Source organism: Oncorhynchus kisutch, linkage group LG11 (genome assembly GCF_002021735.2).
Source record: "Oncorhynchus kisutch isolate 150728-3 linkage group LG11, Okis_V2, whole genome shotgun sequence".
Classification (NCBI taxonomy): domain Eukaryota; kingdom Metazoa; phylum Chordata; class Actinopteri; order Salmoniformes; family Salmonidae; genus Oncorhynchus; species Oncorhynchus kisutch.
Genome location: NC_034184.2, coordinates 47,497,764 through 47,511,085, shown reverse-complemented (window position 1 = coordinate 47,511,085; position 13,322 = coordinate 47,497,764). Strand labels below are relative to the sequence as shown.

At 40.1% G+C, this 13,322-nt stretch overlaps 1 protein-coding gene across 9 annotated transcripts in view; it reads right to left on the bottom strand.

The window, feature by feature from the left end:
* The window catches only part of LOC109898827 (sorbin and SH3 domain-containing protein 1), a 70,833-nt gene that overhangs the window by 36,608 nt on the left and 20,903 nt on the right, over positions 1-13,322 (bottom strand). For 6 of the 9 annotated variants that reach the window (XM_031835878.1, XM_031835872.1, XM_031835871.1 and 3 more), the window contains exons 2-12: positions 10,197-10,239; positions 8,699-8,794; positions 7,885-8,001; positions 6,704-6,813; positions 6,225-6,369; positions 4,974-5,128; positions 4,508-4,568; positions 4,276-4,353; positions 2,592-2,627; positions 2,269-2,365; positions 625-739 (exon numbers count right to left, since the gene is read on the bottom strand). In XM_031835878.1, coding sequence (XP_031691738.1) covers positions 625-739; positions 2,269-2,365; positions 2,592-2,627; positions 4,276-4,353; positions 4,508-4,568; positions 4,974-5,128; positions 6,225-6,369; positions 6,704-6,813; positions 7,885-8,001; positions 8,699-8,732 — 948 coding nt within the window. In that variant the 5' untranslated portion in view covers positions 8,733-8,794; positions 10,197-10,239. The remainder of the gene's footprint in view (positions 1-624; positions 740-2,268; positions 2,366-2,591; positions 2,628-4,275; positions 4,354-4,507; positions 4,569-4,973; positions 5,129-6,224; positions 6,370-6,703; positions 6,814-7,884; positions 8,002-8,698; positions 8,795-10,196; positions 10,240-13,322) is intronic. The other 3 variants (XM_031835879.1, XM_031835874.1, XM_031835873.1) reach the window with 1 other exon arrangement.

Sequence of the window (13,322 nt, the reverse complement as noted above, 5' to 3'; positions counted from 1 at the left end):
CAACTGTCAGCTTAAACAATATATGCAGCATTTATTTAAAGGCCTACTCCTTAATGAATCTCATGAGGCATTTCTAAGTGATACTCTTTAAGAATCAATGGTTGCATGCCATTGAAAATGACTGTAAATATCACAGTGGGCCTTTAATTCCTATTTGATGGAGTTGATTCTATAATTTCAATTGAAACCTGGTAGTGCACACTGTATTGGGACAATGATCTACCTACCGGTATTCATATTGTCAAAGGTAATGAAAAAAAGAGACCCCACAAGGACATTGCCTGATGTCACAATATCCATTGCATTATTTATTTTTTACAGGCATTTGTCCCAACAAATTCAAGCCAATTCAAGCCGTTGGTTGAAACACTGCAAGACAATGGCCATGGCTTGAAAGTGATACCTCCACACCGCCAGATAGGTCATCTGTCATTGTAATAGGATCCCCCTTTAGGAATGTTGTACACATGGAAATTCAGTCTATACATACGTTGCCTACTAGAGCTGCCCTAGTTAGTGAAGCAGCCACCCTAAGCTCTTAGAGGGAAACAGCTTACACAACATGCGTAGTATAGAGACTGCAGAGGCAAACACAGAAACACACACGTGGCACGGCTGTCGTACCTTTCTCTCCAGTTTCAGCACCGATGATTTTCCCGGCTCGTACTCGAAGATGCTTTTGGGCTCGGCACGGTACTTCCTGGTGTCTACCTTTTTGTCAGGGGGCTCCCACTCGTTCCTGCAGGAGGGAGGGGAGAGCAAATCCCTATCAAGTCAAGCAGTCTCCATGGCAACCGGCTGGGGCTAGTTTTTTAGGTGACAGCTCTATTATCAACAGCGTTTTCCCATACAGTAAAGCTCATGCCCCTCCCACTCTCCATCTCTTTTTCCATGTCGTTCTCTCTCGTTCTCTTTCGTTCTCGCTCTCTCCATCAGAGCTGTCTTATTATTTTTTATATAAATAATAAAATATACAGTCATGTCAAGGCATGAATCAAGTCATGCTAGCTAAAGTAGACTGAACCAAAGACCCTAGCTGCATTTCCTGAGAGAAAACACCACAAGGTGTGGTCAGTTTGATCTGCTTCAGGATATAGAATTCCACAATGGTTCCTTTGGTTCCACCTTGGTTCCACTATGATTCCACTGGGAATAAGCAGACTAAAACAATTGGGCCTAGTGTTGCATTGAATATTTTTTACGTAAGTTCGAAACACATGCTTTCTATTACACCCGTTAGTTACGGATCAAACAGCCTATTGTAGTGGGAAAATCCAGGTATTTCATCAAAAGTTATACTTGTAAAAACAAGTATAAAGAGCAGAGAGTAATTACTCTCAAAGAGCAGAGAGTAATTCACAAGCGGTCAGAGGTACAGTAACTAGAGGGAACATGTACACACCAAGGAAGGCGCTAGAGCCAACCAGGCACGCCATCCTCAGCTTCCGTGCACAACAGTTTATCCTCTATCACCTGTCTTCCTTCATTAATTAATCACTCATTCCTCCACACGCCTAGGAGAGTGGATGTTCTTTGTCAGGGCTAACATTAAGGGGAGAGGTGAGGAGGCTGTTTAGTCACACCTAGTATGACAACAAGCACCTGAGGTAGTAGAGGTCAGAGAAGACCTAACTGGAGGTTACCACGGTTACCGCGATTCAATGTCAGAGGTGAGGAACAGATGTACTGCTCTGTACTCGTCTACTTCTAATTCCTAAAAGAAAACTAAAAAACATCTAATATAAACACAACATTTGAATTCTTGAATCTTTGACAAGCATGTGTTCAAAGTGTGTCGGTTACATGGTACGTGGTGTGTGTACACTGTACCTCATTAAATATTCACTATCACACCAAACATGAATATAATCGTATACCTCTTACTGTATCTCATTACAGTCCCTCACGTAAAAGTGCTACCAAAAATGCATCCCCTTGTGAACTGCTCTGCAGAGGCAATGAATGTATTATGAAGAGTGAGTTCAATGGGTTAAAAGGTCTTCACAGATACACTATACTACTATCCATGTTATTTTTTTTATTTTTTAATTTATTTTACTAGGCAAGTCAGTTAAGAACAAATTCTTATTTTCAATGACGGCCTAGGAACAGTGGGTTAACTGCCTGTTCAGGGGCAGAACAACAGATTTGTACCTTGTCAGCTCAGGGATTCGAACTTGCAACCTTTCGGTTACTAGTCCAACGCTCTAACCACTAGGCTACCCTGCCGCCCCTGTTAAAGGGAAGCAGCAATAGAAAAGGACTTACCTTTTGGAAGGTTTGAGGGAGGAGGACCGGGTTGGCACTGGCATAGACAACCTATGGTCAACTTCAGCAGCACTTTTTGACCGTGGGACCCCTTTCACTGAAAATAAACACACAAGAACAACAGACACTGCTATGAAAGCAGCCTGTAATGTTTAGCTTAAACTTAAATAAACTGAAATCTCTTCTCAGTAATGAAAGTGTCTACTGTACAATTTGATAGTACAGTAGATGTAAACAAAATGCAAAGATCATGCTATTGAGATCACAATATAGATATCATATTAATTTCTCAATCTATGAGAATGACAATTGCCGAAACTCACCATCTTCCACAAAACCGTAGGGGGAGGGACCATCATCTGAAAGAGAGAAGAAAAAAACGTTATTATTTATCGACTATAAACATGTACTTACTAACATACACAAGGTCAATCCACTGGCAGTTCCACTTGTATAGGGTCTAAGCTATGCAATGTTAATCAAGGGTGACCCAATCTATTGTCTGTTAAATTAGCTTGTTATAGTGGTGCTACATATGTAGACACTCAGTATAACCAGTAGAGGTCACTTTGGTAGCAGCCGTGCCACACTATTATAACTGCTTATTATAGGACAGAGATTGGGAAAACCTGCCCTAACGCACGTTCGAAGTTATATAGAACAGAAATGTGATTAAGAATAAAAATAGTTTACATTTTTTTTTTTATTATTGGGGGGGATTACAGACCAAAAAGGCACGTTATAGCAATAACATGCATCCACAACAATAGCTTTCCTGGAGGGGCCATATTTTTTATTATAAACATCTAATCACGATTAAAATGAATTCGTGTGCCCCCAAATTCAAATACATTATGCTGATATATACAGTATGTATTTCAGCTGTAACGCAGGGTATAGCCAGAACCTTATATCACATTTAAGGCTATAAGACCCGGTACGGCTCTTCAAAGGGCACAGTAAGTATCTCTTCCTCTTCTGTAATTGCCCAGTACAGTGTGTCCTTTATTCCATTAGTTCAGACATTATATTTCTTCAAATACACTGTAAATAGAGTCCTTTTCATAGGTTGTGTCAATCAAAACCCCTTTGGAAGAAGCATTACTTCTCTAAAAATGGATCCAATCGATTAACATCCTTATGAATAAGTAATGCTCTTCTTGGAAATCTCGGAATAGTCTACACATTTCGCACAAACCTTCTTCGATCAACTGTTTGATTTATTGCTCAATTGATTGATCGATTCAGTGAATAACTAGACATGCCAGCTTGCCTGGAAGCAGACATGAGCAGAAACAAAGGGAAAGGAAGTAGATCTATACACAGTACTGTACAAAACGGCATGCGCAAGGGCAGTTACGATTTAAAAACAACTGTCAACTGTTAAATAGTACAAACAGCTAAATAACTATTATTTCAGTGTGTCAATGCAGAATAACTGAATACACATACGCACACAAATAGAGCGTTTTTACACCGACTAGACCGATTGAAACTAGTCTAGTGTAAAAAGGCTAACAATATACTGTAGATGGAACACAGGCCGTGTGGTCTACTACTGCCTGGACAGGACACACAAAGCCTCTCTGTCGAGCTTGTTTGTTGTAATCCATGCACTTGAGCACCATCTAGTGGCTCAAAACTAGCTACAGTACTGCATCTTTTGTTTAGGAAGAACTTGGGACTTCTGTACATAAATATATACATTTTAAAACATGAGCAGAGCGTCCAATCCATTGTGTATGGATTAGTTCATGCGAAATGTTATGTTTAACATTCGTGCTAAATATCAAACAGTTAAAGTGAATTCGCAGTGTAGTTTTCTATTAGTCTCACTCGTAGTTTCGCTAAGCAATCAAGTGCTCAATTTACTGACCCACTTTCAATTCTATCAAGGCAACGGAAAGTAACAAAAGGAGAGTCAATGCAGTAATAAGGTCATTATAAAGAAGGAATTATACATGATTAGTAAAGTCAGGAAGTGGAGCCATGATTGCAATTGGGTACCTGTGGTTTTCATCTGTCTAGGATCATAGAATTCAGGGAATATGTAGGTGGGGCGGTATGGGTTTTCCTCAACAGGTTCTGAGCGAGGCGACGGAGACACAAAACACACACAGCGTGACAGCAATGAACACACTCGCAGAACTCACAAAGACAACGGCTTGACAGAAACAACTGATATTAAGTCAAACACACACGGGAACGGTGAGTTTGATTTTCATGATGATCCCCTTACCTGGAATTCGGTGTATTTGTTTAAACATGTTCTTGTACCAGTCCTTGGACTTCTCTGTGTTCTGAAAATAACACAGTCATGGTTTTTGCCATATCTCAAAAATAAACAGGGGTTATGACAAATATTTGGGTAAGAGTGGATTGGCGATTGGCGGTCAGCCATATTGATTTTCAACACTGTACTCCAATAGCTGTAGGAAGTAGGGGTGCTGATAAATCAGAATAAAAAAATAAAAATACAAAATTACTATACTGGGCCTTTAATACTCCTGTATGAGCGGACCAAAATAGCCATCAACAGCACGGGTAGAACCCCCCCCCCCCCCCCCCCCCCCAGCCCTAAACATCTTCCTGTGGCCATGTGTACACCTCAGCATCAAATTAAAAATGCCCTGTGAAGATTATTTTAAAAAGGCACAAAGTAGATTACAATGTTTTTGGGCTTGTACATAGGTTTGTGTTCTTACCCGTACTGGCAGGTTGGGCTGGTTCAGTGGGCTCAAGACAGGGGATTGTGAGAACCTCATCCTCTTGCCGTCCATATCTGGGTGTTGGCTCTGTTCTCTCTCTGCCCCAACTACAGGTCCTGGATCAGACAATTTGTCCCTCTCTGGGGTGGGGTCTGAAAAAGCCAACATTGCTGTGTCAAAGGGAAGAGAAGCTGGGTTCTACTAGTCAAAATGTGTTTCCCTTGATGAGTAGATGCACTGTACTATAGGTCTATATAAATGATGGGCAACCAGTTTACCCCATATAATCCACAAGCATACTATGCAAATGATATACAGTCATTTCAATGGTGAAACATGATTATGAACAGATTACCTACAAAAACCACGGCACTGAAAATACTTAGTTTGAGATACCAAATTATATATAAAAGTAATTTATCAATAAGATATCATTGAGTACTCTCCATCCGTGAGGTTAAAACAAATCCAATATCTCAGAGCAGGGGCATGAAACGTTGGCTGGGCTGACATGAGGCTGATGGCAAACATATTCAGCATGCTGTGTCAATATTCATCATGCTGTGTCAATATTCAGCATGCTGTGTCAATATTCATCATGCTGTGTCAATATTCAGCATGCTGTGTCAATATTCATCATGCTGTGTCAATATTCAGCATGCTGTGTCAATATTCATCATGCTGTGTCAATATTCAGCATGCTGTGTCAATATTCAGCATGCTGTGTCAATATTCATCATGCTGTGTCAATATTCAGCATGCTGTGTCAATATTCAGCATGCTGTGTCAATATTCAGCATGCTGTGTCAATATTCATCATGCTGTGTCAATATTCATCATGCTGTGTCAATATTCAGCATGCTGTGTCAATATTCAGCATGCTGTGTCAATATTCATCATGCTGTGTCAATATTCATCATGCTGTGTCAATATTCAGCATGCTGTGTCGACTGCAAAAAGCATCCCAGACACATGAATGCACAAAAAAACAATGCAGCAATGTCTGACGACTAAACAGATATTGGTAACAAACTGCTATTGGCACACAAAGTGAAGGACACTGAAGCATTGTTGTACCTGATTGATCTGATGTTCCATACTTTTGAGTTATTTAAAAAAGCTTTCAGTGTCAGAACTTTCCATTTAAACAGATCAATGGAGTCCATACTTCACTGTGTGGTCAACTGTTGGCATGGCAATTTCACCCATAACCCACATACAGTACGACCCAGAATCAGAGGTGCTTACCTCTGTTGTGTTGTAACAGAACTATGGTTGGGTTGACCGTTTTGGTGGTGGATGGGTAGGCAGAGGGAGCCTTTGTCGATGTAATATGGTTCTGAATGTCAAAGGCAAGAAACTGGCGTTCTTCTGTGCTCATAGGAGAACTTCCCTGGTAATAAGTGAATAAAACACGTAAGTGATGCTGTTCATCTTTATTAATGAAATTGTAAGTGATGCTGTTCCTCTCTTACAGAAGTTTGGAATAACAACACTAAACTAAGTAAAAGGCCAAGAAGTTGCATATTAATACATTCTGGTTTTGCAAAGAAATAATAACTTCAATTGACTCGCAACAGCAAAAATACACCAAATATAGCTATTTCTATCACAATTAAATCTGGTTTTAATCACATTAAACAAGCATTACATTATCCAATTTACAGTATTATCCCATAAATAGGGGAAATTAACAAAAGCTTATTCACTGATTAGATAATACATACCTGGGGTTGAGTTCTGTTGACTGTAGGTAAATCAGCTGTGATGTCGTGGAAGCATCCCTCAGCCAATCCTGTTAGAGAGCTGTCTCCATTGATCTGGCCGATCCAACTACCTGAAATTATCCCAAAACAATCTCATTTTGGCCAGCGAATAGCAGTGCAAGACGATCCTCTCAGAAACCTAACAATACTGAAAGATACACAAACTACTGTACTCTTGGCAATATTTGTCTTTTGGCGATGAACCTGTTTCAGAGATTAACACCACAAACTACAAACAGGAAACAATTAATCCTCAATTAAATAAATCACTGGATAATCCTGCAGGGACAAAAAGCTTCCCATAGTGCTTTTCCCGTACATAGATGCTAATATCCCCATGGATAAATAAAATAATGATTCTCCCACAATCTGTGAACTTTGTTATCAGAACAAGGCGCCTATTCAGTGGTCTGTAAAGGCCGTTTGTTCCAATGGCCTTTATATTCAGGCTCGCAAATAAAGCATCTCCCCAAAAGCCTTGGCCAGTCTCCAGCCCAGTTCTAACATGCTGAACGCAACAAACAAGTCCACAGTCAAGGCCCTGGTTCCAAAGTGCAGTGTGGGTAGGTCCGAACAAAAGAGGTCTTTGACGAAACACATGGAAATATGAGCAATCATGGTCAATGATTCTGTGTTGTGCTGGGCAACCAAATATAAATACACTAAAATGTGTCAAGTTCTCACTTTTAATATCAAAACATACTGAAATATGTGTATAAGTGAGCCCAGCAGAACTTCATTTAGTATATAAAACATTTGAAGACTTCTATGAACAGAAAAGCTTGTGAATACAGTGCATTCTTCTCCATATCCATCAAGATCACTATGGAAAACAAATGACTAAATAGTCATTAAAGTTAGTGATTCATACTATGACATAATCAATATATTACAATAGGCTATTTTGTTAACGGGAACATTTCCTTCCACTTTTAAATAGTTTGTCTCATCAGCTATTACTCCAGCTAGACATCAGCTCTCTAACCTGACCACTTTCACAGAGCGATGCTAGCGTATCACTCGACTCTGTATTAGAAAGAAAACTCAACACAATATCGGATGTATTAGATATAATGCACATATGATGTAATATCTTATCTATAAGACTTATAAGAGCAGCTGTAGCATTCTGTTGGACTTACTTGGTGCTGTTTCGACGTTGGATTCTTTACTGACGCAGTCCTCGTCGTCTATGTGGACCAGAGTGGCCCTCAGAGTCACGACCCCCTTCCCTTTACACACCCTTGTAGGGTCCAGCTCTATAGACAGATTAGACAGGTACACGCAAGGATGTTACCACTAGACTGACTTACATCGGATGCCCATAGTCACTCATTCTTCAATGCCAAAATGTGTGAGACAACCTCACAATTCTACAGTCTGTTTGAATCTATTCTCAGTAAGCTTCAAACCACACAGCTCTATTGCCTCAGGTCCTGAGGGAATCCATGTTACCTCAATCCCCAAATTATAAAAAATTGAATATAAATGTCAAATCCAGACCAACACTGATACTCCCCACATCCATATCATTAATTATATGCTAACACCATCAGTCTGTCATTATATCCAATTAGTACAATGGTGGCGCAGCGGTCTAAGGCACTGCATCTCAGTAATAGTGGTGTCACTACAGACACCCTGGTTCGATTCCAGGCTGTATCACAACCCGGCCGTGATTGGGAGTCCCATAGGGCGATGCACAATTGGCCCAGCGGCGTCCGGGTTTGGCCGGTGTAGGCCGTCATTGTAAATAAGAATTTGTTCTTAACTGACTTGCGTATTTAAATAAAAGTGAAAAAGAGACACTATATAGTAGCTTACAGTTGTTTAAAGAAGAATGCACATCGTTAGCAAGTGATTATTGAAAGGATCCTCCTCGGCATAGCCAGTGTGTCAGAGGTAAATGAGATGGAGGATTGGAGGGGTGGAGGAGGAGTTAATGAGTGTGTTCACCTGCAGCCGGAATTAGGTCAGGAGAGCCTTTCATGCTTGTCAGAGGGGTGATTCTGACTGCAGACAAACAGCGAGGACCTGAGGAGACCGGAGGAACTACCAAAACAACAGACAGTGTACAGGTGGGGACAAATTGTGAAAAGTGAACAGGGGGAATAGTATACAGTTGCATTGACATGGAGGGGTGTTAAGTGTATTAATTGTCAAAAATCAAGGTAGCCCTTTCCTGCAGTCAATGACCAAAAGTGCCCTCTTTGGCCTCATGGGTGGAATGTTATTAATATTTTTCATAATTTCATAATAAAAAAATATTATTTCGAAAATCCGGTGTCTCTGTCTCAAACAGTTTTGTTATATTTCACTTCAATCTTTTGTGATGTATATAAAGTGTAATATTGGGAACTCAAAATATAACACACTTCAACTCGATATCTGCCATTGTACTGTACAGGTGTCTTCTTTTTTAAAGCCCATAACCATATACATGAGGTGTATACTTTGTTTCAAAGTAGATTTGTTTAAGACTACCAAGAATCACTCTGTGTGACCCTGATTTAGCCCGCTGCAGTAAAAGGTTAACAAGAGAGATGCACTATGTATTTTTTCTTAACAAGAGAGATACCATCCCCTCTCACACCCCCTCCATTTGATCCCTGGGTGTAAACAAATGTATTTACCTGAACCTCACCAAGTATGGGGTAAGCCAAATAGTAAACCCCTGTCTTTCTGTATTATACAACAGATTTGAGGGAATTTGGGGCCGATGAGCACTGCAATACTTAACATTGTAGACATTGTAGACAGTTATTACATACAAGAAAAAAACACCCATAATTTGAGACAAATAACATCGAGGTTAAGTGGAGCTGGAAGACAGATTGCAGAAAGGAGCTGATAGTGGCAGATCGCTGTAACAATGACCTTTGGAAACATAAAGGACAGTGGACCACTGTACTTTTGACTAAAGAGAACAGAGCTACAAGTGTACAGTAACAGATGTTACGGACAATTGTTGTTTAACTATTTAAAATTATGTGTAGGCTACATCACATACAGAATGGTGATGAAATCTTGCATCTTACCATGTAACTTTCCCTCAGATGAGTAGACAGCATTTGTGTGCCCCCTTCCCCTAAACTGTCAATGCCATAAATGCATGCCATCTCTAACTCCGCCCACTCTAACCTATGTATGTTAGCCCTCCCTCATAAAATAGCACTTTTGTTGTTGTCCATTGCTTTTGCTTGTTTCTCAATGCTTAGTTTATTGACTAGAATGTATGGTTAGTGGTGTAACATACGATAGGCATATTTCTGGTGTGATTATGCTGCTTCAATTATCAAAATTAGCTTGATCATTACACTCAACCAAATGAACAGGCATTGTGATCAAAGGTAGGAAAGAAAGACCCTAAACATCACTAAAGCCTTCTGGGACCACAGAACTGAGCTATGCATTGTAATGAGAGATATGAGAAAAATAAGGGGATGAAACTTACTGTAGGATTGTTCAAATCTCACACTGCCCTCTGTTGGTCAGCCCTGGAACAAAAGAAAGTCAGAGGGAGAGTTATTGTAGAGGAAAGCAAATTTGAGCAAAATACATTAATTAACAGCATAGTAGTCAGTTTTTTTATGGGCCATCATGGGAGACCAGGAAGTTTGAGCAGCAGTTTGTTTCTAAGCAGGAATAGGCTGGGATATAGTCGAAACTGACAGTAAAATACTTGTTTTGACAGGGGATGTGGGACCTCTTATTTGCGCACGCACAATTTATTTATGAGCATAATAGTAAAGGCATGTCACTTAGCTGTAAATGTATTACCTTTAAATATGGTATGAACACAGTCAGGCATGATGTTTTCATCTGATTGTCAAAAAAATTACTTAAAAAAATACCTGTGCACGTTTGATCTACTCTATGGTCATGTTACCCTGCTCAGAAGTTGCATGCATCTGACAGATCGCTATAACATACTGTATGATGTGGTTAGCTGATACGTAAAAATACATATCCAGGTGTTGTAAGTATCTTGACATGCGTAAAAGGAAAAGGCAGAGGAAAGCGCATTATAATTGACGTGTCCACTGATGTCCGCACGCGTCACGGTCCTGGCCAGTCATCTTTGCCTACTCAGGCTACTGTTACCTCTATTCCTGATATTTTTCTGCATATAATTTACAACATTTGGTAGGCTATTTGTTAGCCAACTTGTCTATAATTAGATAGGCCTACATGCATCTTTTCTGTCATTACCTGCAGACTTAGTAATTTGGAGGCCACAGGCAGAGGCCAGTCTTCATAAAATAGTTTACCTTTGCACATTCATCCAAAAAATTCCAGCATTCAAACAGTCCACTGTGCACCCGCCAACTTTCCTTCAATTCACAAGTGGCTGAAACTATCTCAACAGAGAAAGCATCCAAGCAGTGAAACAGCGCCCCTCTGTTTAAATAAATGTAGCCCCTGTATCTGATGCTGTCTGGAAAAAAAAGAGTATGACATACCACTCTTTTTGGCCAGACAGCATTAGATACATGGGCTACACATACACCGCATTCGTAAAGTATTCATACCACTTCACTTTTTTCCACATTTTGTTACGTTATAGCCTCATTCTAAAATGTATTAAATGAAATGTTTTCCTCATCAATCTACACATAATACCCCATAATGACAAAGCAAAAACAGTTTAAAAAAAAAGTGCAATATGTGCCATGTAAGAAAGCTAAAGTTTAAGTTCCTTGCTCAGAACATAGGAACATATGAAAGCTGGTGGTTCCTTTTAACATGAGTCTTCAATATTCCCAGGTAAGAAGTTTTAGGTTGTAGTTATTATAGGAATTACAGGACTATTTCCCTCTATACCATTTGTATTTCATTAACCTTTGACTATTGGATGTTCTTATAGGCACTTTAGTATTGCCAGTGTAGCAGTATAGCTTCCGTCCCTCCCCTCGCTCCTACCTGGGCTCGAACCAGGAACACAACGACAACAGCCACCCTCGAAGCAGCGTTACTCATGCAGAGCAAGGGGAACAACCACTCCAAGTCTCAGAGCGAGTGACGTTTGAAACGCTATTAGCGAGCACCCCGCTAACTAGCTAGCCATTTCACATCGGTTACACGAGCCTAATCTCGGGAGTTGATAGGCTTGAAGTCATAAACAGCTGCTGGCAAAACGGACAAAAGGGCTGTTTGAATGAATGCTTACGAGCCTGCTGGTGCCTACCATCGCTCAGTCAGACTGCTCTATCAAATCATAGACTTAGTTATAACATAATAACACACAGAAATACGAGCCTTAGGTCATTAATATAGCCGAATCCGGAAATTATCATCTCGAAAACAAGACGTTTATTCTTTCAGTGAAAGACGGAACCGTTCCGTATTTCATCTAAGGGGTTGCATCCATAAGTCTAAATATTCCTGTTACATTGCACAACCTTCAATGTTATGTTATAATTACGTAAAATTCTGGCAAATTAGGCGGCCCAAACTGTTGCATATACACTGACTCTGCGTGCAATGAACGCAAGAGAAGTGACACAATTTCACCTGGCTAATATTGCCTGCTAACCTGGAATTATTTTAGCTAAATATGCAGGTTTAAAAATATATACTTCTGTGTATTGATTTTAAGAAAGGCATTGATGTTTATGGTTAGGTACACATTGGAGCAACGATACGCACCGCATCGATTATATGCAACGCAGGACACGCTAGATAAACTAGTAATATCATCAACCATGTGAAGTTAACTAGTGATTATGATTGATTGATTGATTGTTTTTTATAAGATAAGTTTAATGCTAGCTAGCAACTTACCTTGGATTACTGCATTCGCATAACAGGCAGTCTCCTCGTGGAGTGCAATATAATCAGGTGGTTAGAGCGTTGGACTAGTTAACTGTAAGGTTGCAAGATTGAATCCCCCGAGCTGACAAGGTAAAAATCTGTCGTTCTGCCCCTGAACGAGGCAGTTAACCCACAGTTCCTAGGCCGTCATTGAAAATAAGAATGTGTTCTTAACTGACTTGCCTAATAAAGATTAAATAAAGGTGTAAAAAAAAACTTGAAATCGGCCCTAATTAATCAGTCATTCCAATTAATCGGTCGACCTCTACACTCTACCATAAAGGACTGATTGGTGGTGTGTTGCAGAGATGGTTGTCCTTCTGGAAGATTCTCCCATTTCCACAGAGGAACTTATGGTTAAAAGCCAAAGAACCCTTATTCGGCACTATATAGAAGAAAAACAATGTGTGTAGAAAGAGAGGAGAGGGAGAACAGGACATATGTTAATCTGAGCTGCATCAGTGGAGCATGCAGGAACAAGGCCACATGAAACACAGAGGCAGTGAAACACTTCCAGGTTGTCCTCCAATGTACATCGGCAAGAGGACTGATTTAAGAGGCACTCAGAACACTCCCATTTATATTGTCCACTGCAGAAAAGGTTGCAATTGAGTTAAGATGCAAACAGAGAAACATTTGCTCTCTTTCTCCCTCTCGCTTGCTCACACGCTTGCACGCGAACTAGATGTCAACCGATTCATCGGAATGGCCGATTAATTAGGGCCGATTTCAAGTTTTCATAACAATCGGAAATCTGTATTTTTGG